Source organism: Lithobates pipiens, unplaced genomic scaffold (genome assembly GCF_037356315.1).
Source record: "Lithobates pipiens isolate NorthernLeopardFrog02 unplaced genomic scaffold, aLitPip1_a1.2 Scaffold_16, whole genome shotgun sequence".
Lineage (NCBI taxonomy): Eukaryota > Metazoa > Chordata > Amphibia > Anura > Ranidae > Lithobates > Lithobates pipiens.
In genome coordinates, this window is record NW_027507748.1 from 48,195,381 (window position 1) to 48,222,149 (window position 26,769).

The 26,769-nt window shown below is 43.5% G+C and overlaps 1 protein-coding gene across 1 annotated transcript in view; it reads right to left on the reverse strand.

Annotated features, from left to right (window-relative positions):
* The window catches only part of LOC143981772 (bromodomain and WD repeat-containing protein 1-like), a 222,667-nt gene that overhangs the window by 131,563 nt on the left and 64,335 nt on the right, over positions 1-26,769 (reverse strand). Inside the window, exons 6-8 of the mRNA XM_077479861.1 lie at positions 19,220-19,318; positions 18,971-19,131; positions 7,414-7,635 (exon numbers count right to left, since the gene is read on the reverse strand). Coding sequence (XP_077335987.1) covers positions 7,414-7,635; positions 18,971-19,131; positions 19,220-19,318 — 482 coding nt within the window. The remainder of the gene's footprint in view (positions 1-7,413; positions 7,636-18,970; positions 19,132-19,219; positions 19,319-26,769) is intronic.

Consider the following 26,769-nt stretch of genomic DNA (forward strand, 5'->3'; position numbering starts at 1 on the left):
GCTACTTGTGTTGTTTTAAAACATCATTTGATTTCATGAGTGCTGGGGAGGGGGGGTTCAACCATTTGTTTATTTCTCCTTGATTAAACACTTGTAGTGTGTGTTTTTTCTGGATTTTTGGTTGATATTCTGTCTCCATCCTTTAAAAAATACACCTATGATAAAAATTATAGACAGAAGTTGTGGGAGGTTGGAGAAGGCTACAAATTGGGATGTATGTGCTCACATGACAAGTGCTGAGAAAATGCACATGGTTCTTAATTGCTTTCTAAAAGAAACACGGCAGGACCCAATATCAGCATGAAGGGCAGAGATGGAATACACTGTCACCAATGCAGTAATGACGCTTCCTGGTGATTATTAAAAGCTGAACTCAAGGCCAATAGACCATAATACATGAACAGGCTTACCTGACAAAATAATTCTATTGACAGCTGATAAGGTCATTTATACACTACCTCCACACTGCACCACCAGCAGGTGACATACCTATTACTCAGCAGTGCAGATTCCTGTGTCACCTCAAGCAACCTCACTGGACAAAGAATGAGTCTCATCGACTCTGACCAATGAGAAGAGAGAAGCTGAAACATGAAAGAGCAGCCTTTCTCAACTCCAGTCCTCAAGGCGCCCCAACAGGTCATGCTTTCAGGCTTTCCCTCAGATGAAACGACTGTGGTAATAACTAAGGCAGTGAAACTGATCAAAATAATGGAAAGCCTGAAAATATGACCTTTGATGCCGCGTACACACGCGCGACATTCCGGCAGAAAAGGTCTGACGGTCTTCCCAATAGAGTTCCAATGGACTTTCGAAGGAACTTCCGACCAAACGGACTTGCCCACACACTAATGGACCAAAGTCTGTTAGTTTTGAACGTGATGGCATACAACGGGACTAGAAAAGAAGTTCAATGGCCAGTAGCTGCCCTAGCGTAGTATTTGGTCCGTCGAACCAGCATACAGACGAACGGTTTTCCTGATAGAAATTGATTCCGTCGGACAGATCTGAAACATGTTCTATTTCTAGGTCCGCCTGAATTTTTGAAGAAAAAAAAGTCAGATGAAGCCCACACACGATCGTAATATCAGACAGAATGATTCCATCTGACCCTTTCTGTCGGAAAGTTTGGTCGTGTGTACACAGCATTAGGGCGCCTTGAGGATTGGAGTTGAGAAAAACACTGAAATAGAGTAATGTCCTTGGCTGTGAGTTGTGGCAGAAGCATGTGAATCATAAGACTGGCAAAACAAAATTATAAGTTATTAGGAGGAAAAAAATAAAAACATACTTAGCTGACTGCTGAGAGTGTAATTATAAAACTTAAAATATAGTTTTTATAGCATTATTAAACCCAAACATTTATTATATTGCAGCTTACCAATTCTTACATGTGCTGAATATATATTATTTCCTTTTTTAGGCCTTCCTCTATTTTCATCTTGTGATCCAGCCAGTAAGTCTGTTTAACAGGAAGGCTCTCTTACAGTCATAGGGATGAGAGAGACCATTTAATACCGATGATCAGATTTTATTTATATAGAAATCTTTATCCCAAAAGGAAAAAAAACAGTTTGCTGTACCTGCTTATAAAGTATTAGCTAGAGTTCAGCTTCATTTTGCTACTGTATTTAAATCTGCAAGTAGTTCTAACACATACACACACACCCTCCCTCAGACGGACAACGCTGCTGTCCAAATCTGTCCCTTGTGCTTCTTCATCCAAAGTGGGGGCATTCTAACACAGGAGGTGTTACTGGGCAGATCATCGTGGTAAAACAGAGGAAAAAAAAAAAGAAAACAAATGCAGCCACTGTGTCTAATGATAGGTAAACTGCAATATAATACATTTTGGGTTTAATACTGCTTTAAACAAAGTTTAGGTGCATGTATTCATTTAATGCCAAGATCCCACTGTGCCATTTGTAACCATGTTTCTTTTAAATATCTTCAAATGATTACAGAAGGGAAAATATGATGTTTTTCTCACATTGCTGAAGATACTCAAACACAAAACATCAAGCTTGATAATTCATAGAATGCCTGAAATGTGTCTCCTTAAACCTTGGCAATCATTTTTGCCATTACCAACATATAGTTGCAAAAAAGAGGAAAAAAGAGGGAAGAACAAAAAAAAAAAAAAAAAAACTTTTAAATGGTTAAAGAATAGAGTTTACATGCAGTGCTATCAAAGGTGGCACAAATACTACCCGAGGTAGAAATTTATTACTGTAGGTACTTTGAGAAATGGGGGCATACAAAGCAGGATAGCTGTTTTATTCATGTGGTCACTACAGCACTGTACAAGTACTGTATGTGAATATATTATGGCTGGGGGTGATTTAGTATGGGTCTTGTAGTGGACTAGTCCTTATGGGGGGACACAGCAGCTTTATGGCACACACATGTGCCTTCCAGATTAGTGGTGAGACAAGTTGAGTGGTTTCAGTCTAGTTATATTCCACTTTTGCAGTTGTTGTGTGGCTGGTCGGGGGCCTCTGCTTTCCTCCCAGGGTGGTCCCACTCCCATTGTGCCACCCCCCTGTCCTTCGTTGGCGGAGGTCGGTTGGTGCGTTATTTGGGTTGTCCCCTTGGATGGCAGCCAATTACGCAAGTTTGGCTAAAAAGTCTAGACTTCATTATTACACGTAAGGCGATACCCGTATGTACAATGTAAAAAAATTGTATTTTTAAACAATTTTTTCCGTTGTCTACGTGGTTAGCCTGATGAAGCAACAATGGTCTGCGAAACACGTTGGAATAAACCACTTTATACTATGGGCAACTACTTTTAATTGTCCAATGCCTGTTTATTTTATGATGACTGCATTTTATGGTTGAAAATTTGTAATGGTCATTTCTGACCCATGAGCTCTTTTAATGCATATTTGCAATAAACTTTCTTTTAAATGTCATTGTGTTACCTCAGTCTCAATTACACTGCCCTAAAAGTCCCATATTAAGTATCAAGGTTTTTTTTTTTCTACGTATGTGAATATAGTAAAGGCATATACCACCCAAATCCAAGAAATTTATTCTACTCTGGGCAATCTAACAAGTTTGATAATGCACAATCTTGTTTCTTTACAAAAATATTAAACAGGAGTAAATGTTATTTATAACTAAAGAGCTTTTCCTGTGGGGATTTCCTACTCCCAGATTATCGCTCTCTATTCAGAAGTTACCCATCACCATGGGGGGGACTGGCAATGTCATATTAAGGCCCTGTTTACACTTGTGTGCCCTGAAAGTCATGCAATTTGACACGACTTGAAGCAATGCCTGTGTAATCTTGAGGTCTATGGACATCAAGTCACATCAAAGAAGGACCAAAGTAGTGCAAGGACTGCTTTGAAGTCGCACAGATATGAATGGTACATTTGAAATCATGGGGTATGACTTGTCATTGGGGGGGCTGGTAAGGAAAGCTGCAGATGAGGGAGGCAGGTAAACTGACGACAATGTCGGGGCTCAGCAGCCATGATAAAAAGTGGTCAGTTTAGAGGGTGGAGGGCAGAACCGGGCAGGATCAGCCTTGTATTTTATACGATACAAGGGACCAAATTACACAGGACAAGCACTATGTGATAACACACTTTAAGGGAACAGAATCTTTTTTTTCCCCTTTATGATACACGCTTAAATATGCTGTAAAGGGTTGGGATTTTGGGGAGAGGGGGGTGCAGTTTAGTCTCTCACAGGGAAGATTTTTTTCGTATATGCTCCCAGGGACTGGGTGGTGGCCCCCTTGTCTGTGTCCCCTTACAATCCTAACCCATACCTATGGGCCCGTTATTGGATAAACTATGCGCATCACATATCGTGATGGGCAATTTTGCACTTTTGAGCACCTTTGTAGGAATTTTAGGGTACCTAGGACTAGGGATGGGCTGGACGAACCCCTGTTCAGTTCGCACCAGAACTTACGATCACCGCAAAAGTTCTGACCCGAATAACGAACCCCATTAAAGTCAATGGGACCCGAACGTCAAAAATCTAGTGTCCCTGGGGTACATGTATAAAAATAAAAAAGTTTGTGAAAAACAATTTCTAAATGAGAAGCGATTAGATTTTTAAAGAGAAAGCATAAAAATTAAAAATTCCATCCAATATAGTGCATGGAGGGTCCCCTTAGTCTACCTGTAAAGTGGCAGATCTGTACCATGCCTAGAATCTGCTGCAGCAATAACTGCATTCATAAAGCCAAAAAAATAAAATATTTTCCCTGCAAGCTTATTTTGCTCTGCAACAGCTGGGGAGTCAGTGTGTATGAGGAGGCGACAATGTAGTGCACTATGAACAAAATTAGAGATTTTTTGGATACATTCTGGTGTCACTGACTTTGGATAGAAGTAACAGATGCGTAAAAATTGGTCTTTGAGTCGGTGGCGCCTTCCCACCACAACCCTATATATTGATGAAAGCAAGAATTGGCCTTGCTGTAAAAAATTGCAATGATATGCAGTAACACACACAGAAGTAAATGGCGTTAAACTGGCAATAAAGCAGTCAAATAGACGGTCAACCCTCCCTACACTGACACTAGCTGAACTGTTCCTACTCTAGCTATACACTAATGTAAAGATTACTGACGACATGGTCTCACTACACTACATTGAAACTATCTGAATTGTCCCTACTCTACACTAATGTATGACTACACAATGGTGGTCCTCCTCACTACACTCACACTAGCCGTAGACTGACACTAAACTAATATTCTACACTGACAATTGAAGCAAAATAGCACAGTATAAAACACACCAATAGCACTGAACAGAGCCCTGTTTTATCGCTTTCCACGCCGAAATCACACTGAAAATGGCTGCCATTGAAAGACTGCTTTTATAATCTGGGGCAGGAATGAGCCATGATTGGATAAAGTCATGATGACAGTGTCCAATCATGACTCTGACAGTGCTCTGTGCCCTGATAGGCTGAATCTTTCACTGCTTCAGCCAGTCAGGGCTTGCAATGCACTGTTCAGCGCTGCAATGCATTGCAGTCGGTTCGGGGGGGGGGGGGGGGGGGGGTTCGAACAAACTGGCCAAACTTATGCTCGGGCCGAGCCGTTTGCCCATCCCTACCTAGGACTGGATTCCTGTCAAGCATGCCTCTAGATATTAAGCAGCCTTGGGTTTCGGGTACTCTAAAATTGATGGGCAGAGCTAGGGCCTGTTGGGTCATAATTGTACCGCAGTTATCGAACAAGCAGTGGACTGAGGTGCTGGATACATACATCACCACAGTTATTGTCTCTATGGATATGGTGATCCAACTACGATTCTTACATCAGATACACTATACCCAGGTTTGTCTGTTTAAAAAGCATGAGAGGTCTTCCATACTATGTCATATGTCAGTTAAGTGAGGTTACTTTCCTTCATATGGTGTGGGAATGCCCTAAAGTACGGCCCTGGTGGTCTATGGTGACCAAATTCATTGCTGATAAGTTTTGGTCTCCCCAATATATGCAGCCCCTTGCCATGTTTATTGGGAGTTATTGAAGAAAAGGAGATGGATTCAGCTACAAAATTGTTTCTCAGACTGCTTTTCTTTTATGTACGCAAGCTCATAGCGAGGAGGTGGATATATGCCAAGAACTTGACTTTGGGGATGTTGTTGAAACGAGTTCATTCTGCTCTTCTGAATGATGTATAAGGCACAAGGTGATGCTCCTAAAAAATTTAGGAAGGTTTGGTTCTGTTGGGTGGACTCTGATACACTAGAAGGGAAGGTGGATATCTGAATGTCTTTGTGCGGAGACTAGATGGGATGCTAATTTTCTGCAATGCTCCAGAGATAGATGCAGTTTTAAAATACTTGCTGGACCTGAGGGGGTTAATTTTGTTTACTTGTCCACCTTTGTTTAGGGTTTATGTTAAATAATCTGTTGTTGTGGCTGGTAGCAGCCCTTTTATTTATTTTTAAGGGGACCAGCCAAAATTAACGTTCCTGAAGTCAGACTAACTAAAGATTGGCTTGTATAGGTTGCACACTATGCAAACAGCACATTGCGCTTTTTCTGAATAAAGTGGTTTGTCAGCCAGGTATGGTGGCAATTCCCTAAGGTAAAGCATTACTGGATTAAGGTGTATAATTTAAATTTACACACTCTCACCAAGTAAACCTTGTCAAATACCAGAGACAGGTGCTGCTGGGCTGTAAGGTGGAAACAGCGTTGAAATCCCAGAGATGTATCATAGCATTTATATGGGCAAAAATTCTCAAAATCTTGGAAATCGGCTGTCTTGCCATTCGAACAGCTCAAGTAGAAACTTTCCTGGATTATGATTAACGAGCACATGACAGCGATTTTGAATGATAAAATGCAGGTGTTCGAGAAAGTGAGATCCATGGGTCAAGTATGTGACTGGGGATCCTCCATCTATACCTGATGAGAGCAGTTTCACTATGGTTTTCCCTTCTACCTTTCTTTCCTCCTTTTTTTTGGTCTTTGCCGTAGTCTTACAAGGGTCTTCTTGCCTATTCCCTATAAACCCTGAACAGTGTTTATTCCCTTAGTGTGAAATCTGGTTTCAAGGTGACAAGGGATGTGGTTTTCTTTTCAAGGTGTTGACCCCTTTCACTAATGTATACAGTAGATATTAAGCACACCTGAAATCTACTAAGAATTATGAGCTGACTGTTAATTTGAAATTGCAATATGTAGAAGCTCTATCGAACTGTATATGGGGAGAGATGCATTTTGTTAATGTTACATTTGGAGTACTAAATGAGTTTTGGGGCTATCCCATAAAGACACTGATAGTAAAATCTATATCGACAGTAAAGATCGATATTTGAAAGAACACACATTTTAGGTGTATTTTCAAGCTTAAAAAAAAATGTATAGATATTCACCTATTTAGTATGCATTTTATACTGTATGCCTGCTTTGTAAACATGTATAATCTTTTGAAAAACAAAAAAACAAAAAACTTTAAGGCTGCTTTCACACTGGAACGGGCAGGCACTGATAAAACGCTGCTAGTTTTAGTGGCGCTTTACTGTCATTTTAGCAGCACTATTCAGCCGCTTTTAGCCCCCCCCCCCCCCGCTATCGGCTGATGAAGGGGGTTAAATGCCCCGCGTAGCGCAGCTGGCGAACCGCTGTGCAGGCGCTTCAGCAACGGTTCTTATTAATTTCAATGGCGCAGAAGTGGTGGAGGAGCAGTGCTGTTTGCAGGACTTTAATGTCCTGACAGCGCATCACCTCAGTGTTAAAGCACTCGGGCTTTCACAGACTGCAGGGGAGGCATTTTTCAGGCACTTTACAGATGTTATTTTTAGCCCAAAAGTGCCTGAATAACACCCCAGTGTGAAAGGGCAAAACATTGGAACAGAAAGTGGTTTGTCGGTGCATGTGGGCACAAGACTTTCTAGGTGATTCACAAACATTTAGATACTTACAAGTAAAGAGGTTACAGACACAGAGTGACCTTGCAGCACAGCAATGGGGGCACAAGTTCTTAGTGACCAAACTCTGATAATCTTTTCACAGCTTGCAGCAGCAATTAGAGTGTTTTCATAGTTCACAGTAAGTTCAGAGATCTCAGCTGAGTGACCTCTTAGTGTAGCTAGCAGCCGGCCATCAAGTGCTGACCAGATCTTCACCAAGCAGTCATCTGAGCCCTAAAAAGACAAAGATGACAAAACAGTAATCAAAAACTGTATTTAGAGATCTTTACAACATAAGTTTGTGGGAGAAACAAAGCCACTATCAATTCCTCTGCAAAGGGTACTGCCAGCTTTATTCTACATGAGTACTAGCTATGAAAAAAAAAAAAAAAAAACAGACAACTTGTCATTTATAACCCATCTGCAAAAGGTAGTGCTAACCTATTTAAGACAACACAACCAACTAAACAGGACAAGTCTACCTGCAGTGCACCTAACTGGATGCAGATCAAGTACAGTAGCGTTTTTACAGTTTGGGGTAGGACTCACATTTTAAAATGCAACCGAGAACACTAAAACATGTTTTAAATTTAGTGGTGCAAATAACAGCCTCCTGCAGTCACTGTGCAGCAGAGCTCAAACTAGGAGAGTTAGCACAAAGAGCCAATCAACTGTGTGGAGTGCGCATATGCCAACAAGGCACGCGTTCGCACCCCTTTTAGTGAAACCCATCTCCTGGGTGGGTACCATGGGAGGGCATAGCCTCTCCCTTTATAATCTGGGTCTGGAAGAACAGCCCAAAATGAAGAACGCCTGTCAAGGTATGCCAAGCATAGGTCCCATCAGAGAGACCATCTAAGGGAACTGAAGTGCTAGTCGGCATCCTTGTGTCAAATAAATTGCACCCCATCTCTTCCATGATCGTTGCTGGTGGCAAAATTGGGGCCCTGCCAACACTTGGTGTAGTCCACAGGGTAGGGTGCATCTCCACCTTGGGAGGATGTGTCAGCCTTACTTGTTCGATCCATGCCACAAGGAGTTTAAAAAAAGGAGTGAACAATACATGATAGCTGGAAAGTACAACAGTTGATCAGTCATGTGAAGAGAGTGAAGAGATGTTTTTTTTTCCCCCCCATTTTCAATGGAAGGAGGCCTATGAGCTTCAAAAACTAATCTGAGGGCAAGGAAGTCAGAACACAAATGTCTGTGCTGATGATTATATCCAGCGGCACCGATCGATAAGGAAAAACCCAATAGGCTGGATGAATAAAAGTCAATTGGTAGATACCTGTACTTTAACCACTTCAAAACTTTCACCCCCTTCCTGCCCAGGCCAATTTTCAGCACTGTCACACTTTGAATGACAACTGCGCGGTCATGAAACACTGTACCCATGTTCATTTTTGTTGCCTTTTTTGAGACAGATAGAGCTTTCTTTTGGTGGATTTAATCACCACTGGGTTTTTTTATTGCTTGCTAAACAAACGAAAAAAGAGAGGGGGGAAAAAAAAAAAGAAGAAGAATTAGAATTTTTGTTGTAAAATTTAGCAAATAAGTAATTTGTCTTCTTCACTGATGAGAAGGCACCGATAAGCTGCACTGATGGGCTGCACAGATGATCAGTGCCCTGATTATCAGTGTAAACAATGTACTGAAAGACATGCCCATTATTGGCAAGCTTTTCCTCACACAGACACAGCAAGCGAGGAAAGGACTATCATGTCAGTGCCAGCAAAAGGGTTAAAAAGCTGAAGCTCTGGCATAAGAAAAATTTCTCTAAGTACAAGAGGCATGTGTATTCTTACTTGAATCTAGGTGTGTTTTTTGCATTTCTAGATTTGTGGAGTAATCCAGTGTAAACGTTACCTCTGCACAAGAGCTTCCTGTAATTAAGACCACTGACTGCTGCCCTCTTCCCTTGTGTCAGGTAACTGGGCTTTATGTGCCTACTGTAGATTTCTGCAGGGGGCCTGCTAGGTCCCACCCACTCCACTCTCTGCACTGGCCATCTACAGAACTGTGATTATGTCACTGCAGCTTTTACAAAGGCATTTGGTTCACACAAAGTGCATTTATATGCTTTGAGGCTATAAAGGAAAACATTTAAATGAACTTTGAGCCCAGTGTTTAGCATTAAAAAGGAAATATTTGGAGACCTCCTGCCTGTACCACTAGGGCCGGTTCACACCATAGAAATAGAGTCTGGATGCGTTCCAGATGCTTTTCTGCATGCGCGTTTATAATGCGTTCCAGTGCATTTTTCCCTCTTTTTTTCTTAAACCTTAATAAGAACATGTGTGATCCAGCAAGTTTTTGGTGCATTCTAGTGCATCGTTAATGCATTTTACAGCGCTCCAGTACAGTCCAGTGCAGGAAAAATGCAGCATGATCAACTTTTTTTCTGGAACTGCAAGCACCAGTGTGAACTATGCTATTGAAAACTATATAACCTACTTTCCATGCGTTTTTGATGCAGGAAATAAAATACACTGGACTGCATATGGTATGAACTGGCCCTAAAAGGTGAAAGTTTGCCATTTAAACACTTGCCGACCGCTGCACGACGATATACAAATCGACAGAATGGCGCTGGCCGGCGTATCTGTACGTCCCCGCCTCCCAGCGGGCTTCTTCCTCCGTCTGTGAACTGTAACACAGGTCAGAGGAAGTGATGTCATCTCTCCTCGCGCTGCCTTTTTCATTCAGGAACCTTGGAGAGAGGGCATGAAAAGTGAGTTGCACCAACAGCACACTAACCCCAGTACACAGACACACAATCACCTCTCAATCACCCCCTGCACCTCCAGTCACAGTGTCACCGATTGCAGTGCTCAGTTTTTTTTACTGATCACTGCATTTGGTGTCATTTGCAACTGTAAAAATTGTTAGGGCAGTTAGTGGTAGGCCCCTTTAGGTCTAGGGTACCCCCCTACCCTCCTCTAATATTGGTTTAACCCCTTGATTCCCCCCCCCCCCCAGTTAACCCTTTCACCCCCGTCGCCAATGTCACTAAGCAATCTTTTTTCTGGTCGTTGTATTAGTTTCACAGGTGACACTAGGTAGCCACTTAGTTATTTAGGTTCACCGTCAGCTTTTTATAGCGTCAGGTACCCCCATAGATTACGTAATAAAGGTTTTAACCCCCGATTGCCCCCTAGTTAACTCATTCACCCCATCACCAGTGATCACCGTATAAGTGTTACAGGTGATGTTGGTTAGTTTGTTTTTTTATAGGATCGGGGCACCCAGCGTTTATTACCCAATAAAGGTTTAACCCCCCTGATCGCCCGGCGGGTGATAACAGGTTTTAGGGTCAGTCAGGGTCTGCGTAACCCCAGGCATTATCTGATTAGTGCCAGTAGGGCCAATATTCACACACGCAGCATACACCTACACCCCTACTGGTATAGTATCTGAACGGATCAATATCTGATCAGATCTATACTAGCATCCCCAAAAATGCAGTTAGCGGGATCAGCCCAGATACCTGCTAGCACCTGCATTTACCCCTCTGCCCAGCCCACCCAAGTGCAGTATCGATCGATCACCGTCACTTACAAAACACATAACTGCAGCATTCGCAGAGTTTGATACAGTTGCTGACAGCCTAGGAGCTTTTTTCCTGCGAGTCTCACTAGTGTACCAGTAAATTTGGAGCCCAAAATGGCAAATCGAAGGTACACTAGTGAAGAGGCCTACACGTTTCTGAGCATGACAGATATTGAAGAGGAAGTCACTCATCTGACAGATTCAGGCTCAGAATAGGATCCTATAGATGACAGCGGCTCCATGACAGATGCTCTGACAAGGGAGTTGTGGTCCCTGCCATGGTCAAGCGTACCCGACCCCATCGTTCTGCTGCTGTTGAGGTGCAAGAACCGCAGGACTCTTGTATGGAGCAGAGTACTAGTGCTGCTCATCCTTCCAGTAAACTGGCAAGCACCAGAGGCCTAGTACACCCTGGTCGTACATCCAGCACTGCAGTATCACATGGAGAGTCCCATAAGTGAAGTTCAAACTGGCGAGGTGGCAAGCACAAATAGTGTCCCGCTGCCAAGAAGATAAAGACAGGTCCGTCGTGCCCACAGTATCCTTCCTGCAGAATTCACCAATTATTGGCAATCCACCACTTCTCCAGCACCCGTATTTCCCCCATTCACTAGCCAACCCGGAATTCAGGTGGAAACAGTTGCTTTTACGTCACTTGATTTTTATTCACCGAAGATCTAGATCTCTAGATCTTTTTGTGGACCAAAGCAATTTGTATGCTGGTCAATTCTTCCCCACTAATCCCCAGTCCTCCCTTGCCAGAGACTGGAAACAAATGATGGTTTCCGAACTTAAGACCTTTCTGGGCATATCCCTCGATATGGGCATAGTTAAAATGAGTATGTTGCGGTCATATTGGTCCATTGACCCAATTTACCATATGCCCCTGTTCTCTGCCTCCATGGCCAGGGCACAATACGAGCAGATCTTACGGTTCCATGCACTTCAACGACAATGAACTCTGTTGTCCTCGTGGAGACCCTGGATACTATCGGCTCTACAAAATTCAGCCCCTTGTAAACCACTTCATAGAACGTTTTGCAGCCATGTTTACTCCCCATCAAGTTGTCTGCGTTGATGAGTCCCCGATTACATTTTCTTCCCAGCAAGCGTGCCAGTCAATATGTATAAGCTCTGTGACAGGGCCACAGGCTATACATATAGTTTTATGGTTTACAAAGGTATAGATAGTCATAGTAGTCACGTAGAGCCGGAGAACTGCCCAGATTACATAAGGAGTGCTGGCAAGATTGTGTGGGACTTGGTGTCACCCTTATTGGGAAAGGGGTACCATTTGTATGTGGACAATTATAAAATGAACGTGCCAATTTTTAGTCACTTGTTTGATCATCAGATTGGAGCATGTGGCACCGTGTGACCTAATTGTCGTGGCTTACCCCAGAGGCTTGTAGATTCCCATCTTAGGCTGGGGGAGAGAGCCTGCTTCCAGTGTAATAATTAGTTTGCTGTGAAGTGGAGGGATAATAAGAATGTTTTCGTTCTTCTCGTGTGCTAAGCAGATGAGGGCGGATATAGTGGTTTTGCTTGAAACTCACATGACGGGTCAGCTACAGTTATCCCTCAAAAGGCCGTGGGTGGGGTGGGCATACCATACTTCATACACGAGCAACTCTAGGGGGGTGGCTGTCCTGGTGGCCAAGGGTACTCAGTTTAAACTACACAGCCTGCAATCGGATAGACATGGGAGATACTTATTTTTGCATGTCACGGTGGGGGGGTTGGAGTTGCTCCTGCTTGCTTTTTACATACCCCCCCCCTTTCATTTTGGGGTACTCCAAGAGGGGGTTCATTATATGTTGCAACACCCTGCGTTGCCTGCTATATGGGCAGGTGATTTTAATGCGGTGATTGATCCGGCCCTTGATAGAGTCACTCACTCTGCTGGTCACTCGTCCCGTCCATCACTCACTAGATTTGGTAAGTTTCTCTCTGAGCTCGCGTTGACGGACACATGGAGGTATAGGCACCCTACTGATAGGGCGTATTCCTGCTTTTCACCAGCGCACAATGCCATGTCCCGTATAGATATGGTCCTGCTCTCCCCTGCCCTGCTCCCGCAGTTGCGGGAGGTGGGTTTTGGAGATAGGGCCCTGTCAGACCACTCGCCCTATTGGGTCCGTATTGGAGTGCCATCTGGCTCCGCTGTTCGCCTGTGGAGGATGAGCCCATTTTGGTTAACGGTCCTCCCGGATCTGGAAGAGATTCAGCGGGAGTGGGACTACTATTTTCAAACCAACGTGGGTTCAGCCTCGTTTGGCTCAGTTTGGGAGGCCTTTAAATTGCATGCCCGTACAATTTTGTCTGCCCGTATTAACCGGCATAAGGCCTCCTCGCGTCTGGTGTTGGGACAGGCAGAGGAGACACTGAGGGAGCTTGAAGAGGAGTTTGTGGCGAATCCTACGCCCACGAACTCTGCCAGGTTGCGCCTGCAGTCCAGGCTTACAGCTCAACTTCACTACGAAAAATCGGACAGGTCCATATTCTATAGTAAACAAAAAACCTATGAGTATGGGGAGAGAGCGGGGAAGATATTGGCCTATCTGGCTCGAATGGACCATAGCCCCCCAGTAGTCGTACAGTTGACTTCGGCTGCGGGGGAACTATTGTCTGATCCCGTGGAGGTGGCGGGTGCATTCCGTCGCTTTTACATGGATCTTTATGCCTCGGGAGCTGACGGCTCTCGAGAGCAGTTGGATACCTTGTTGAATGAGATAGATTTCCCTGTTCTTACGGACTCGCAGGTTGAGCTCCTGGATGCCCCCATCACTGAAGAATGTATTGCGGAGGCCGTGGCGTGCTTGGCGCCGGCCAAGGCTCCGGGCTCCGATGGCCTCCCTCGGGAGTTTTATTCCCAGTTCCAGGAGGTATTGATTCCCAGGCTCCAAGCGCTTTATTCCCATGTGTTTGCGACCGGCTCCCTCCCCCGCTCCATGAGTGAGGCCCTGATTATTCTTATCCCGAAGCCCGACAAAGACCCCCTTCTACCCCGAATCGTATAGACCGATTTCCCTATTGCAATTGGATATTAAAATATTAGCCAAAATTTTAGCCCTTAGACTTAATAAAGTAATTCTCCATCTTATCCATACAGACCAAACTGGCTTTATGCCTACGAAAAACACGGCGTTTAACCTGCGGAGGCTCTTCATGAATCTACAGGCTCCTCATGACAATGCCGGTGCCAGGGTGGTGGTTAGCCTGGATGCCGCAAAGGCGTTTGATTCTGTGGAATGGGAGTATTTGTGGGAGTGCCTCCGCAGGTTCGGATTCGGCCCTAAATTTGTTCGCTGGATTCAGCTTCTTTATCAGGCCCCTACAGCTCGTATTTTGGTTAATGGACAGATGTCCGACTCCTTCCCGTTATCCCGCGGCACGCGCCAGGGTTGCCCTATCTCGCCTATGTTGTACGCGCTGGCTGTGGAGCCTCTGGCTATCGCCATCAGAGCTCACCCTGACATCCGGGGTCTCTGTAGGGGGCGGGTGTCAGAGGTTCTCAGCCTTTACGCTGACGATATGCTGCTGTACCTGGAGGATGCTGGCCCCTCATTGGCGGCAGCATTGGAGTTGATTCAGAGATTCGGCAACTTTTCGGGCTTACGTATAAATTGGTCTAAATCCCAAATCCTCCCCATAGATATGACTGCCCCCACGTCGGTGCAGGCGGCGCTTCCCCTGGTGCGGACGGACCGGATTAAATACTTGGGAATACAGTGCTCCCGCTCCATTGCGGACTATCTCCGTTTGAATATACAGCCACTCTTCCTCATCCTTAAACATAAGACTCAGGTTTGGTCTAGATTGCCGCTTGGGGTTATGGGAAGGGTGGGGCTTGTGAAAATGATCCTCCTCCCTAAATTACTTTATGTCTTCTGGCATGCTCCAGTATCTATCCCGGCCCATGTTTTCCGTGATATGGAATCTATTTTAAACTCCTTTATTTGGGGGTCTTCCAGGCGCAAGTTGGCTTGGCAGACTCTCAAATGTCCTGTTCATCTAGGTGGGGTGGCGCTTCCGGACCTGGCGGCTTATTACATGGCTTCTCAATTGTCCCACCTTTTCTATATTAACACTTATGATAGACTTCGTTACTCTACCCTGGTATGTACGCCGGTAACGGACGTGGTTGCGCACCCCTTTCAGATTCTATTTTGTAGACATCGGGGGCTTTCCCGCTCGGGGTCGGGACAGCTCATGCTTTCACACCATAGTAGAATTTGGAGTGGGGCCCAGAAGGCGACTGCGGCTCCCACCCTACATGCCCACACACCTCTCTGGGAGAACCCTTCTCTGCCCGAGATGCTGAGGGTGCCGGATTATAAGCTGTGGATATGCAGAGGGATAGTGTATTTGTCCCAGTTGTACGGGGCTCAGGGCATTAAGACTTTTCAGCAGCTAAAGGAGGAGTATGACCTTCCGAACTTTATGTTGTTTCGCTACCTGCAGGTCCGTCATGCGGCTCAGACCCAATTTGGGCGCTCCTCTCCACCACTGGAATCCACAGCCTTGGCGGATTTAGTGTTTGGGGACGACTCGAGGAAATTGATTTCCTGTTTCTACCAGATTCTCATTACCCCCCAGGCCACGGCTAGAGCATACAGGTTGAAAACACGTTGGGAGGTTGATGTTGGGGCCTTGGAGGATGACCAGTGGAGTGACGTCCTGAATGTATCTAAGGTGGTGTCTCCGAGACTGTCAGATAGGCTCACGCATCTATACATGCTTCATCGCACGTATCTTACCCCTGGCCGCATATCCAGGTTCAGGCCAGACTTTGACCCTGCTTGCCCCCGCTGTGGGGACACCAACAGTTCTTTCTACCACCTCATTTGGGCTTGCCCGCTTGTCCAGGGTTTCTGGGAGCAAGTAATTAAGTTCCTGCATGACCACATGGGCTCCCCCGTTGCCCTATGCCCACGGCAATGTATCCTGGGTCTTCTTCCTCTTCCTGAGGAGGACAAATACTTTAGGACATTTTTGCAGGAGGTCCTCTTCACTGCTCGTATGCAGATAGCCTGCTTGTGGCTTAGGCCTACTCCCCCTACGATACAGCAGTGGAGGGGGGCAGTGAACAGTGTCTTACCGTTTAAAAAAGTAATGTATGCCAACCGGGGGTGCCCAGACAAATTTGGTAAAGTGTGGGATAGTTGGATGGAGAATGCAGATAGCTGCTCTGGTTGAAGAACACCTACCATGCCATTGCGGGGCCCGTTCCTTCCCTCTACTCCCCTACGCTACCATGGCCTCTAGGGGCACTTGTTCCTGATCACATCGGTTTAAAATGCTTGTATGTGCAGCAGTCAAGATGTTTCACTTTTGTATGTCAGACGTAAGATGTTTATGTTATTGGGTACTATGCATATTGGTGCTTGTTGCACCAGGGCTTATATATATGTATGATGACATTTTTTATTGCTATGCTCAATAAACTTGATTTTGGTTAAAAAAAAAAAAAAAAAAAAAAAGAACGTTTTCGTTCTGTCCTCCCTTCAAATTCCTACGGCGACTGTTACCTAGATGCCCATAAGGCCAGATGCTGGTACAAAAAAAGTGTCTGTATACAATGATATATTGCTCAAACATGCCATGGGCATATGTGAAATTACACCCCAAAATACATTCTATTGCTTCTCCTGAGTACGGGGATACCACGTGTGAGACTTTTTGGGAGTCTAGCCACGTATGGGACCACAAAAACTAAGCACCGCCTTCAGGCTTTCTATGGGTGTAAATTTTTAATTTCACCCCACACTGCCTATCACAGTTTCGGAGGCCATGGAATGCCCAGATGGCACAAACCCCCCAAATTACCCAATTTTGGAAAGCAGATACCCCAAGCTATTTGCTGAGAGGTATGGTGTGTATTTTGCAGATCTCGCTTTTTGTCAAAGTTTTGAAATTTGAAAAAAGAAAAAAAAAATACATTTTACTTTTCTTAATTTTCAAAAACCAATGAGAGCTGCAAATACTCACCATGCCTCTCAGCAAACGGCTTGGGGTGTCTACTTTCCAAAATGGGGTCATTTGGGGGGGGGGGGTTTGTGCTATCTTGGCATTTTATGGTCTTCAAAACTGATAGACAGTGAGGAGTGAAATCAAAATTTTACGCCATTAGAAATTCTGAAGGTGGTGCTTGGTTTTCAGGGCCCGTACGAGGCTAGGTGCCCAAAAAGTCCCACATATGTGGTATCCCCGTACTCAGGAAAGCAGCAAAATGTATTCAATCACTTGGGCCAAAAAATTCAATGGGCTCAACAAGCCTCTCAGCAATTTCCTTGGGTGTCTACTTTCCAAGATGGGGTCATTTGAGGGGTTTTGTACTGCCCTGCCATTTTAGCGCCTCAAGAAAACGAGATAGGCAGTCAAACTAAAAGCTGTGTAAATTCCAGAAAATGTACACTAGTTTGAAGACGCTATAACTTTTGTGCAAACCAATAAATAGACATTTTTTTTACCAAAGACATGTCGCTGAATACATTTTGGCCTAAATGTAGGACTAAAATTGAGTTTATTGGGTTTTTCTTAGAAAATATCTTTTTTTTTCCCTAAATTTTCAGTCATTTTCCGTTTATATCGCAAAAAAAAAAAATGAAAATAGCAGAGGTGATCAAATACCATAAAAAAAAAGCTCTATTTGTGAGAAAAAAGGACACAAATTTTGTTTAGGTTCAACATTGCATGACCACGCAATTATCAGTTAAAGCAGCACAGTGCCAAACTGTAAAAAGTCCTCTGGTCTTTAGGCTTAAGTGGTTATAAAAAAAAAAAGTGCATTTTTTTTTTCTCTTTCAGGAACTTGCAAACCATTTGCACTGAGGTACAATGTCAGGCTCCTGCAAACACCAGTACAACTGTCTGCTTGTATGTCCTGTATGAGCAGGCAGTTATTGAAGTGCAGGAAGGGTATAGATCTAAAGAATGGCACGCCTCAGCGCCCTCAATTCATTGAGAGCTACAAGCCGTCTATCACAGTGGCGGGCAGAACTTGTAGTTCATTTATTCACAGAAATCTGTGGGGGAGTAAGGTGCACAGTAGCTCGTTACAGGTTACACTTTAAATACAGGTGTAACATGTTACTAAAAGATGAACTAAGCCCTGGTTCACACTGATTCAGCTTTGAAATCGCGCAACTTCAAAGCCGCACGTCGGTGCAATTTGCACAGTCGCTTTCATTGCAGCTTGTGACTAAAAATTTAAGAGAAGTCTATGTAAGTTGCAATGAAATTGTTAAAAAGTAGTGCACAAACCTTTTTCGGAATCGCTGCAACATGAGTTGCGGTGATATGAAATTACATTGCTGGCAAAGGAGTGCAACTTTTCATGCGATTTGGAACTATCAAACCTTGTGCTTTTAATTACCGTATTTACTGGAGTATAACACTACACACTTTCCCCCCTGAAAATAGAGGGAAAATTATGTGTGCACATTATACGCCAATGTTTTACCTGGACTGTCGTAGAGGGGGAAGGGGAGGGAACAGCGACGCCGGATTACAGAGCAGGGATCTCCTGTTTACTTGACAGTCGCTGTAATACAAAGTCCCGCCTCCTGGATCGGCTATGATAGAAATCACATGTCCCGGCATTGGACCAGTGTTCTGTCCATCATAGGAGCCAGTCCAGGAGGCGGGACTTTGTATTACAGTGGCCGAGTAAACGGGAGCTCCCCGCTCTGTGTAATCCAGCGTCTCTAATCTCCGTGCACTGATCGGGCTGCATTGATGGGCACTGACCCTTATTTTGCTTCAAAGTTCTTTATTTAAAATTTAAGGTTTTTTCCTGAAACTTCCTTCTTAAAATACGGTATGTCCTTTGTTCTAGGTATGACTTTTAGAACGATGTAATAAAAAATAAAATAAAAAAAAAATACTGATATTTTACATTTTGTGTGATTTCTCAGTGGCACATATAAAAGTCCCAATTACTTGGTTTTGGGTGTGAAGGGTTTTACATATTTTTTTAAACATTGTTCATTTATGGATTTAGAATTAACCAACTCACAGTAAAAATTCTTTGACCCGTTCGGTCAAATGCAACACAGTAGACAGAAGAGAGATGACCCAGAATCCTCCTCTGCATCTTTATCTGCTGGTACATGGTAACAGGAAATGCAGAAGCGAACTGCATGGCCCCGGTAAGATGTTTCCCCTGATGCACATCCACTAAAACACACAAAAAAAAAAAATATGTAGTGAGTGATTAGTGGGCGTTATCAGATGCAGCATACATACGGAGAGGATTTTGTCATACCAACAAATGGTGGATTCCTCCTGGTAATAGGCACTTCTGGTGGTCTCCCACGCTGAAGAGTGGCAAATGACTTCTGACTCCACTGAGCATTTCTGTGACCTGAAGACATGTAAAAACAATGCGGTATGAAAAAAATACGGGCATATGAAAAAGTGTCTAGAAAATAATCAAGTGTATGTAAATACTAGCAACTAATCTCTCTTGTTTGCGCCCCTTTTCGTTTGCTAAATATACTGCTGTTATTTTTTAAAAGTACAAAAAACACCTTTTGGTTTTGCCAGAAATAGTGAGAGTTGATAACTTTCTAGGCTTACATTTATTTTGGAATTGATAGCCAATATACACTGTGTTGTCACGCAAAAGAGGAAGGAAAGATCCCGCTTATTTCGGGCACATCAGTTATTTTTCTGTATTTGCAGTGTGATGAAAGGGCTAAAACATGGGGAAATATGCATGTATAAAAATAAATTCCAGGGATGCACAACCCTTTTTTGAAAAGTTTTGCCTTGACATATGCTTTACAGGAATGCCATTATAAGAAACTTAAAGCCTACTGGAAGAACAGCCCAAGTGAAGAATACCGTTCAAGATAGGCCTGGCAAAGGCCCCATCAGACAGTCCATCTATGACATTGGTTCTCAACTCCTGCCCTCAGGAACCACTAATGGACCAGGTTTACACGATAACGAAAATACATCACAGGTTATATCCATTTGCTACTCCGCGATTGCAGTATTTTAGTCTGCATCTCCCCCAAGGTAACTCTTTAAACCTGCCATGTAGTGGGTCCTGAGGACAGGAGTTGAGAACCACTGATATAAGGATAGCTACAGGGAGGGAACTGTAGTGCTAGTTGGCTTCCTTTTGTCAAATAAATGGTAAACCATCTCATCCTATGGGTGGAAGGAAAGAAAATAATTCAATTGTCCCCATTAACACGGACATAATCCCTCCCACAGCACCATTGTGTTCTGCTGGCAGGGAGCCTCCCAGAGGCACTAATCATTCAGGAAAACCCCAACAGGCTTGGTTGGTGTGATCGGGCGTTTTGCTTCGCTTGCTTAGCAACATATTACACCCTAAATACAGGTGTAACATGCTGCTAAAGGTTAAGTTGGCCTTTACAGCTGCTGACACCGATTGAAAAGGTGTCCAACATTTGGGCACGGAAGTTACCAAAAATATGAAGAAGAATACATATCGGCCTAAACTAAGGATATTTATTTTTTATTTGGGATATCTATTATAGCAAAAAGTTAAAAAGATGGTGTTTTTTTTTTATTTTTTTTTAAATTGTAGTTTTTTCGTTTATAGCGCAAAAAATTAAAAAACCACAGAGGGGATCAAGTACCATCAAAAGAACGCTTTATTTATGGAAAAATGTATGGGAGTGTTTTTATAATAATCAGCTGCTTCCCCTGCAAGGCTCTAATGAGGGAAATTGCAGGGTCTGCATTTCATTAGACGCCATTTCCCTTTGAGAGTTTTCCACAAAAAATGCAATTTTTGTTGCAGGGGATGTTCAAAATCTAATTTGCATCTTAGTGCAGACTTCTGGGAAATAAAGTAAGCCAAATCACACAAGCAGGAAATGACATACCTGGGGGTAGCAATATTGCCTTTTACAGAATTGAAAGGAAAAATTTAATTTTTAACAACATTTGGAGTCCTTTAACACCAAGGCGCTTCTAAACTGCTCATGAAACGCGGAGGACTTTTGCAGCACTTTTGAGGCGTTTGCGATGCACTTTTTAAATAACACTTGCCTCAAACGCTTTTGAAGCACTTTTCAGGCACTTCCTTTCCTTTCAATGGACTGGGGATTTTTTTTTAGCTGCTTTTTTTAGCTTTTAAAACATGCCCCAAAGATGCTGCATGACAGATTTTTGTTCAGCGCACTGCCCAGTGTGAAAGCGTTCATTGATTTTAATGGGAAGCAGTTTGTGAGCTTTTCAGGTGTATTTTTTTTTTAATGCCAAAAAAAAAAAAAAACTCCTCAGGGTGAAAAGGCTCTTAATTGCAATAGGACTTGTGTTGCAATTGTATACAATATTTTTTTTATTTGGCAATTTTCCTTTTTCCCCATGAAAGTGTAGTTACCCTTTAAATACAGGTTTGTCCATGCAGGGTTTAGCTTTGGCTTAACCCTGACAAATTCTACAAGTAGATGAAACCGGTTTGTGTACGTTCCTCCTTTGTGAGCACATTGGACCCACAGCCCAGCAGGACTCTGGACAGATGACGAGAATCATCCGTGGTGTTCAGCTCTATTTGATAACCGAGGTGAACTACGGTATCATATGTGTGATTTATATACAACTTAACACCGTGACGGTTTATCTTAGCATGTCAGCAGAAGCCTTGGGAAAAGTTGATTATTGCTGTGCGTTTCACTTTACTTACCTGCTGGCTTGTGTTCATCTATCCTGCCATTGCTGTCTCAAAGCAAACTAATGAGCATTTAAACAGGCACACTGTGTAGATGTGCTGTTTATCTGAGAGTTTCCAAGTACAGTAATGACTTGATACACAGTAAAACTGCATTCATTGTTGACAGGTTGTTTGTAAAGTAAGAGGACTGCTGTGCACATCATTGGATACATGTGTGTCTTGTAGGCTGTATATGCACTTTATTCAGCCTTTAAGCAGCATTGTATCAACTTGGTTTCACTCAAGAGTTTGGTTTTCCTTTATATAGAGATGTTCAAGTGTTACTAAACCCAGGACCCTGCATTCACTACATCTGGTGTCACACAGTACACAAAACATGGAAATGCTATTATTTTAGCAAATATAAACTGCTAAAATACCTTTTCTCATCAGCAGTATATAGCAGTCTTGTGACTTCTATAAGTGTCTGGTTTAAAAAAAAGCCTGTAGGAGGAGTTTTCATTCTACTCCGATTGTCCTATGAGACTGCAGGGCCCATGACCCTCTGTCTGGATAGTGCCGATTGGCCTTGTGCTGATCACATGCACCCTCCCCAAGAGGAAAAAACAAACCCTCTCTAGTAACACACCAAACTGAGCATGTGCAACTTGCCCCCAAGGCTCTGTTTTATTAGGAGATGGATTGGGGACAGTGGAAGAAGGGGAAGATCAGAGAAGACAGGATCAAACTGCCTTTTTACACAATGCTGGGGATTAACTCCTTAGGTTCCACAGTATTACAAGCATGCTTTGCTGCATATTCAGACTGATTTTAATGTTGTGGGTTTAGTAAATGTCAGGAATTCAGCCACTTAGTAAAAAGTGAAGGCACACCAAGTTAAAGTTATTAAATCCACAACATTAAAATCAGTCTGTATATGCAGGAAAGCATTCTTGTTATACTCACTGTGGAACCTAAGGGGGTTAATCCTCTGCACTGTGTAAAAAGTCTGTTGATCCTGTCTTCTGTGATCCTTCCCTTCTCCCACTATCCCTAATCCATCTCCTGATGAGACAGAGCCTTTGGAAGCACTCTGCACAGACTCAATTTGGTGTGTATTGCTAGAGAGTTTTTTTTTTTCTTGGGAGGGTGCATGTGATTAGCACAGGGCCCATCAGCACTGTACAGAGGGTCAGGGGTCCTGCAGCCTCATAGGACAGTAAGAGGAGAATGAAAACTCCTCTTACAAGTGTTAACCACACACTGATATAAGCCAGAAGACTGCTATATACAGTACTTCTGATAAGAAAAGGCATTTAGCAGTTTATATTTACTAAAAATAGGATGTTTAAAAGAGCTTACCCGTAAAAATCCTTTTCTTTGAAGTGCATCACAGGGACACAGTCATAGTAGTTACTATGTGGGTTACAGGCCACCTTCAGGTGATGGACATTGGTACGCCCTAAATTAAAAAGTGCACTCCCTATATAACCCCTCCCATTGGTGGGAGTATCTCAGTTTTGTAGCAAAGCAATACACGCATATACCAAATAAGGGAGGGATCTCTGTGTCCCCTGATGTACTTCAACAAAAAGGATTTTACAGGTAAGCCATTATAAAAATCCCATTTTCTTATCATACATCACGGGACACAGAGCCATAGTAGTTACTATGTGGGATGTCCCATAGCAATGCCAACTGAAGGGAGGGAGACACGATAAAAGTAAGGCACCAAGAGACCAGAGAACTCATACTGCAGCCTGCAGTACACTGTGCCCAAGGGCAATATCCTCATGATCTTTTACATCTACTTAATAGAATCTGGCGAATGTATGGACTGAAGACCAAGTTGTGGCCTTGCAGATCTGAGCGATGGAGGCTTGGTGATGCACTGCCCAAGAAGCACTAACAGCCCTGGAGAAGTGCGCTTTCATATGAACAATCACTTGATGAATCCAGTAGATTTTGACACTGTCCTCTTTTAGGACTGTCTGGCAACACAAACATCTGTTTTATGATTCTGAGGGGGCACTTGTAACAGACTTTGACTGCTCGCACCACATCAAGAGAATGTAGTGATTTTTCTTCCACAGAACAATGTTCTGGAAAAAATTAAGGCAGAATATCCTGGTTTAAACGAAAAACCAATACGACCTTCGGTAGGAATTCAGAATGAGGCCGCAAAACAACCTCATCCTCATGAATAAACCAATATGGCTCTTTAGAAGAAAGAACAGGCAACTGATACTCTTCCCGCAGAAGATATGGCAACCAAGAAAATAATTTTTCCTCGTCAAGAGGACCAAGGGAATATCTTGTATTGGCTCAAAAGGCTGCTTCTGTAAAGCTGAAGGGACTAAATTTAAGTTCCAAGGGTTCAGGCGTGATCTGACCGGAGGATTAATCCACGTTACCCCCTGAATAAAGTTATGAACCAGACAGTGTGAAGCAAGAGGTTGTTGGGGAAAAAAAAAAAAACAACACATAAAGCCGACATCTGGCCTTGATAGGATTAGGAATGAAGCTGGCCTTGAGTACTATCTGTAGGAATCCTATCCATGACATATTTCCTGGGGTGCCAACCCCTGGATTCACACAGGAGAAAAAATGCCTTCCAGATTCTGTAGTATATCACTCCGGAGGCCGGATTCCTATTATTAACCAAGTAGAAACTACTGACGCCAACAGCCCACGATCTTTCAGAATGTGGGTCTCGATAGCCAAACCGCAAAATTCTGGAATACCGGACCATGCAAGAGAAGGTCTGGCCATAGCAGTAGGGTCCAAGGGTTCCCTACCGCCATTTTTAAGGTCTCGGCAAACCAAGATCTCCTGGGCCACAAGAATCACCTCTTCCCTTCTTGCTTGATCCTGCGAGAAGGCACGGAAGCAGAAGAGGAGGGAACGCATAGATCAGTGAAAAACTGATCCCACGGAAAAACCAAGGCATCTGTTCCATATGCCATCAGATCCCTTGTCCTCGACACAAAGTTGTCGGTCTTGTTGAACCTGGACGCAAACAGATCCTCGTCCAGAAATACCCATTTTTGGCATAATGACAGAAAGATGTCGAGGTGAAGGGACCATTCTCCCGGGAAAAATTGTTGGTGACTCAAGTAGTTCACCTGCCAATTCCCTATCCCTGGAATGAAAATTGCTGATTGGCAAATCATTTTTTCCCAAGATAGAATATGATTCACCTCTCTCTAGGCTGCACGACTTATCGTGCCCCCTTTGTGATTGATATAGACCACAGCTGTGGTATTGTCAGATTGGATCCTGACAGGACAATTCCGTAGTCTGAGCGTTCAGGGCTCCAGGGCCTGAATCTCTAGAATATTGATGGGCAAGGTCATCATTTACCTTGGACAGATGCTTCTTCCAGGACTGCTCCCCAGCCAAGAAGGCTGGCATCTGTTGTTACCACCTTCCAGGTAACTAGTAGAAAGGATTTTCCTTTTTGAAGATTCTTGGATATCAACCACCAATTGAGGCTCTGACACACTGAGGGATAAACGCATTGGGAAGTCCAGAGCTTGGACTTTCTTGTTCCAAGTTGACAGGATACTGTTTTGCAGCAGTCTTGAATGAAACTGCGCATGAGAAACGGCCTTGAAAGAAGCCACCCTCTTTCCCAACAATTTCATGCATAGTCGAATAGAATGATTCTTCTTTGTTTTGATCAACTGAATCAGTTCCCTTACGGAACTGATCCTTCTGAGCTTTTCTGAGCTGTATCTATGATCAGCCTTAAGTACTGCAGTCTCCTTGATGTTTTTAAGGATGATTTTTCTAGGTTGAGAATCCAACCTAGGTTATTCCTGGTAGCTGACTGGGGCGACCAAACTTTGGTTTTAAGCGGGCTACTGATTGATCTATCAAGAGTAGATTGTCTAAGTAGGCTAGTATCGTTATACCTTGAGCCCCCAACCTGGTTAAATGAGGAGCCAGGACCTTAACCTGTAAACACTCGAGGTGCAATAGCTAGTCTGAAGGCAGAGCTACAAACCGGAAAGATTTTCTACCTCAAAGCATAGAAATTTCTTGTGAGCGGGGGAAATCAGCACATGGAGAAAGGCATCCTTGATGTCGATGGACGCCAGAAGTTCTCCCCCTTGTAGGATGGAGACTACTGATCGGATTGACTCCATGCGAAAAGAGCGGTATTCAAAAACCAGTTTAGATCTTTGAGATCTAAAATGGGTCTGACATCCCCGTTAGGTTTTGGAATCGTGAAAAGGTTTGAATAAAAACCCTAATCCTTGCTCTTACAAGGGGACCACTGATATCACACTGAGACAAGGGATGATCCAAAGCTATAGAGAGAGACTTCTTTTTCATTGGATCTCTGGGAACATTTGATCTGAGAAAACGAGGAGATGGGAACCATCGAAACTCTAGTTTGTAACCTAGAAAAATTGAGGAATCCACCAATCTGTCTTGACATTGCTCCTGCCAGACCCTGTAGAATCCTTCCGCCCACTCGAGTGAGCAGGGGTGCCCCTTCATAAAGAGGTTTTAGTATTTTGTTTTGTGGGTTTCCTCCCCCAGGTCCTCTTTTGGCCCTGGGACTAACCCTGAGGTTTACCTCTTGAAGCTGACGGTGAAGGCCATCATGACTGCCTGGAGGCCGATGCCCCTGGCACCAGAGAAGAACCACGTTTTAAAAGAAAAAAAATGCTTAAACTTGTTTTTAACCAGTAAAAGGGAATGTTTCCTATTAGAATTTTTTGGGATATACCTATCCAGATTGTCTCCAAATAACCATTCGCCATGAAATGGGAATCTGGCCAAGAGCTTTTGCCGACCAATTTTTCAACCATAGGATTCTATGCACATGTACCAGCCCTAGCATGAGCCATGAGGCCTGGAGAATAGAATATTTCATAGTGTCTACTGTAAAACACAACGCTTCTATATTCCGGCCAAATCTTGGGCCTGCTGATCAGGAATAATCTTGAGTACCTCCATAAACTGGTCCGTTAAGATACTCTGATCGCTGCCAGCGCAGGCTGAACCTGCAAGCGAAATATAGCTATTAAAAAGGAATTCAAACTTCTTATCTGTTGGATCCTTTAGCATATGAGCATTGTCCACTGGACAAGTCTGGTACAGAGGACACAGCAGCTACAACTGCTGGAAATCCCCATTTCTTATAGAACTTTTCCTCCATAGGATAA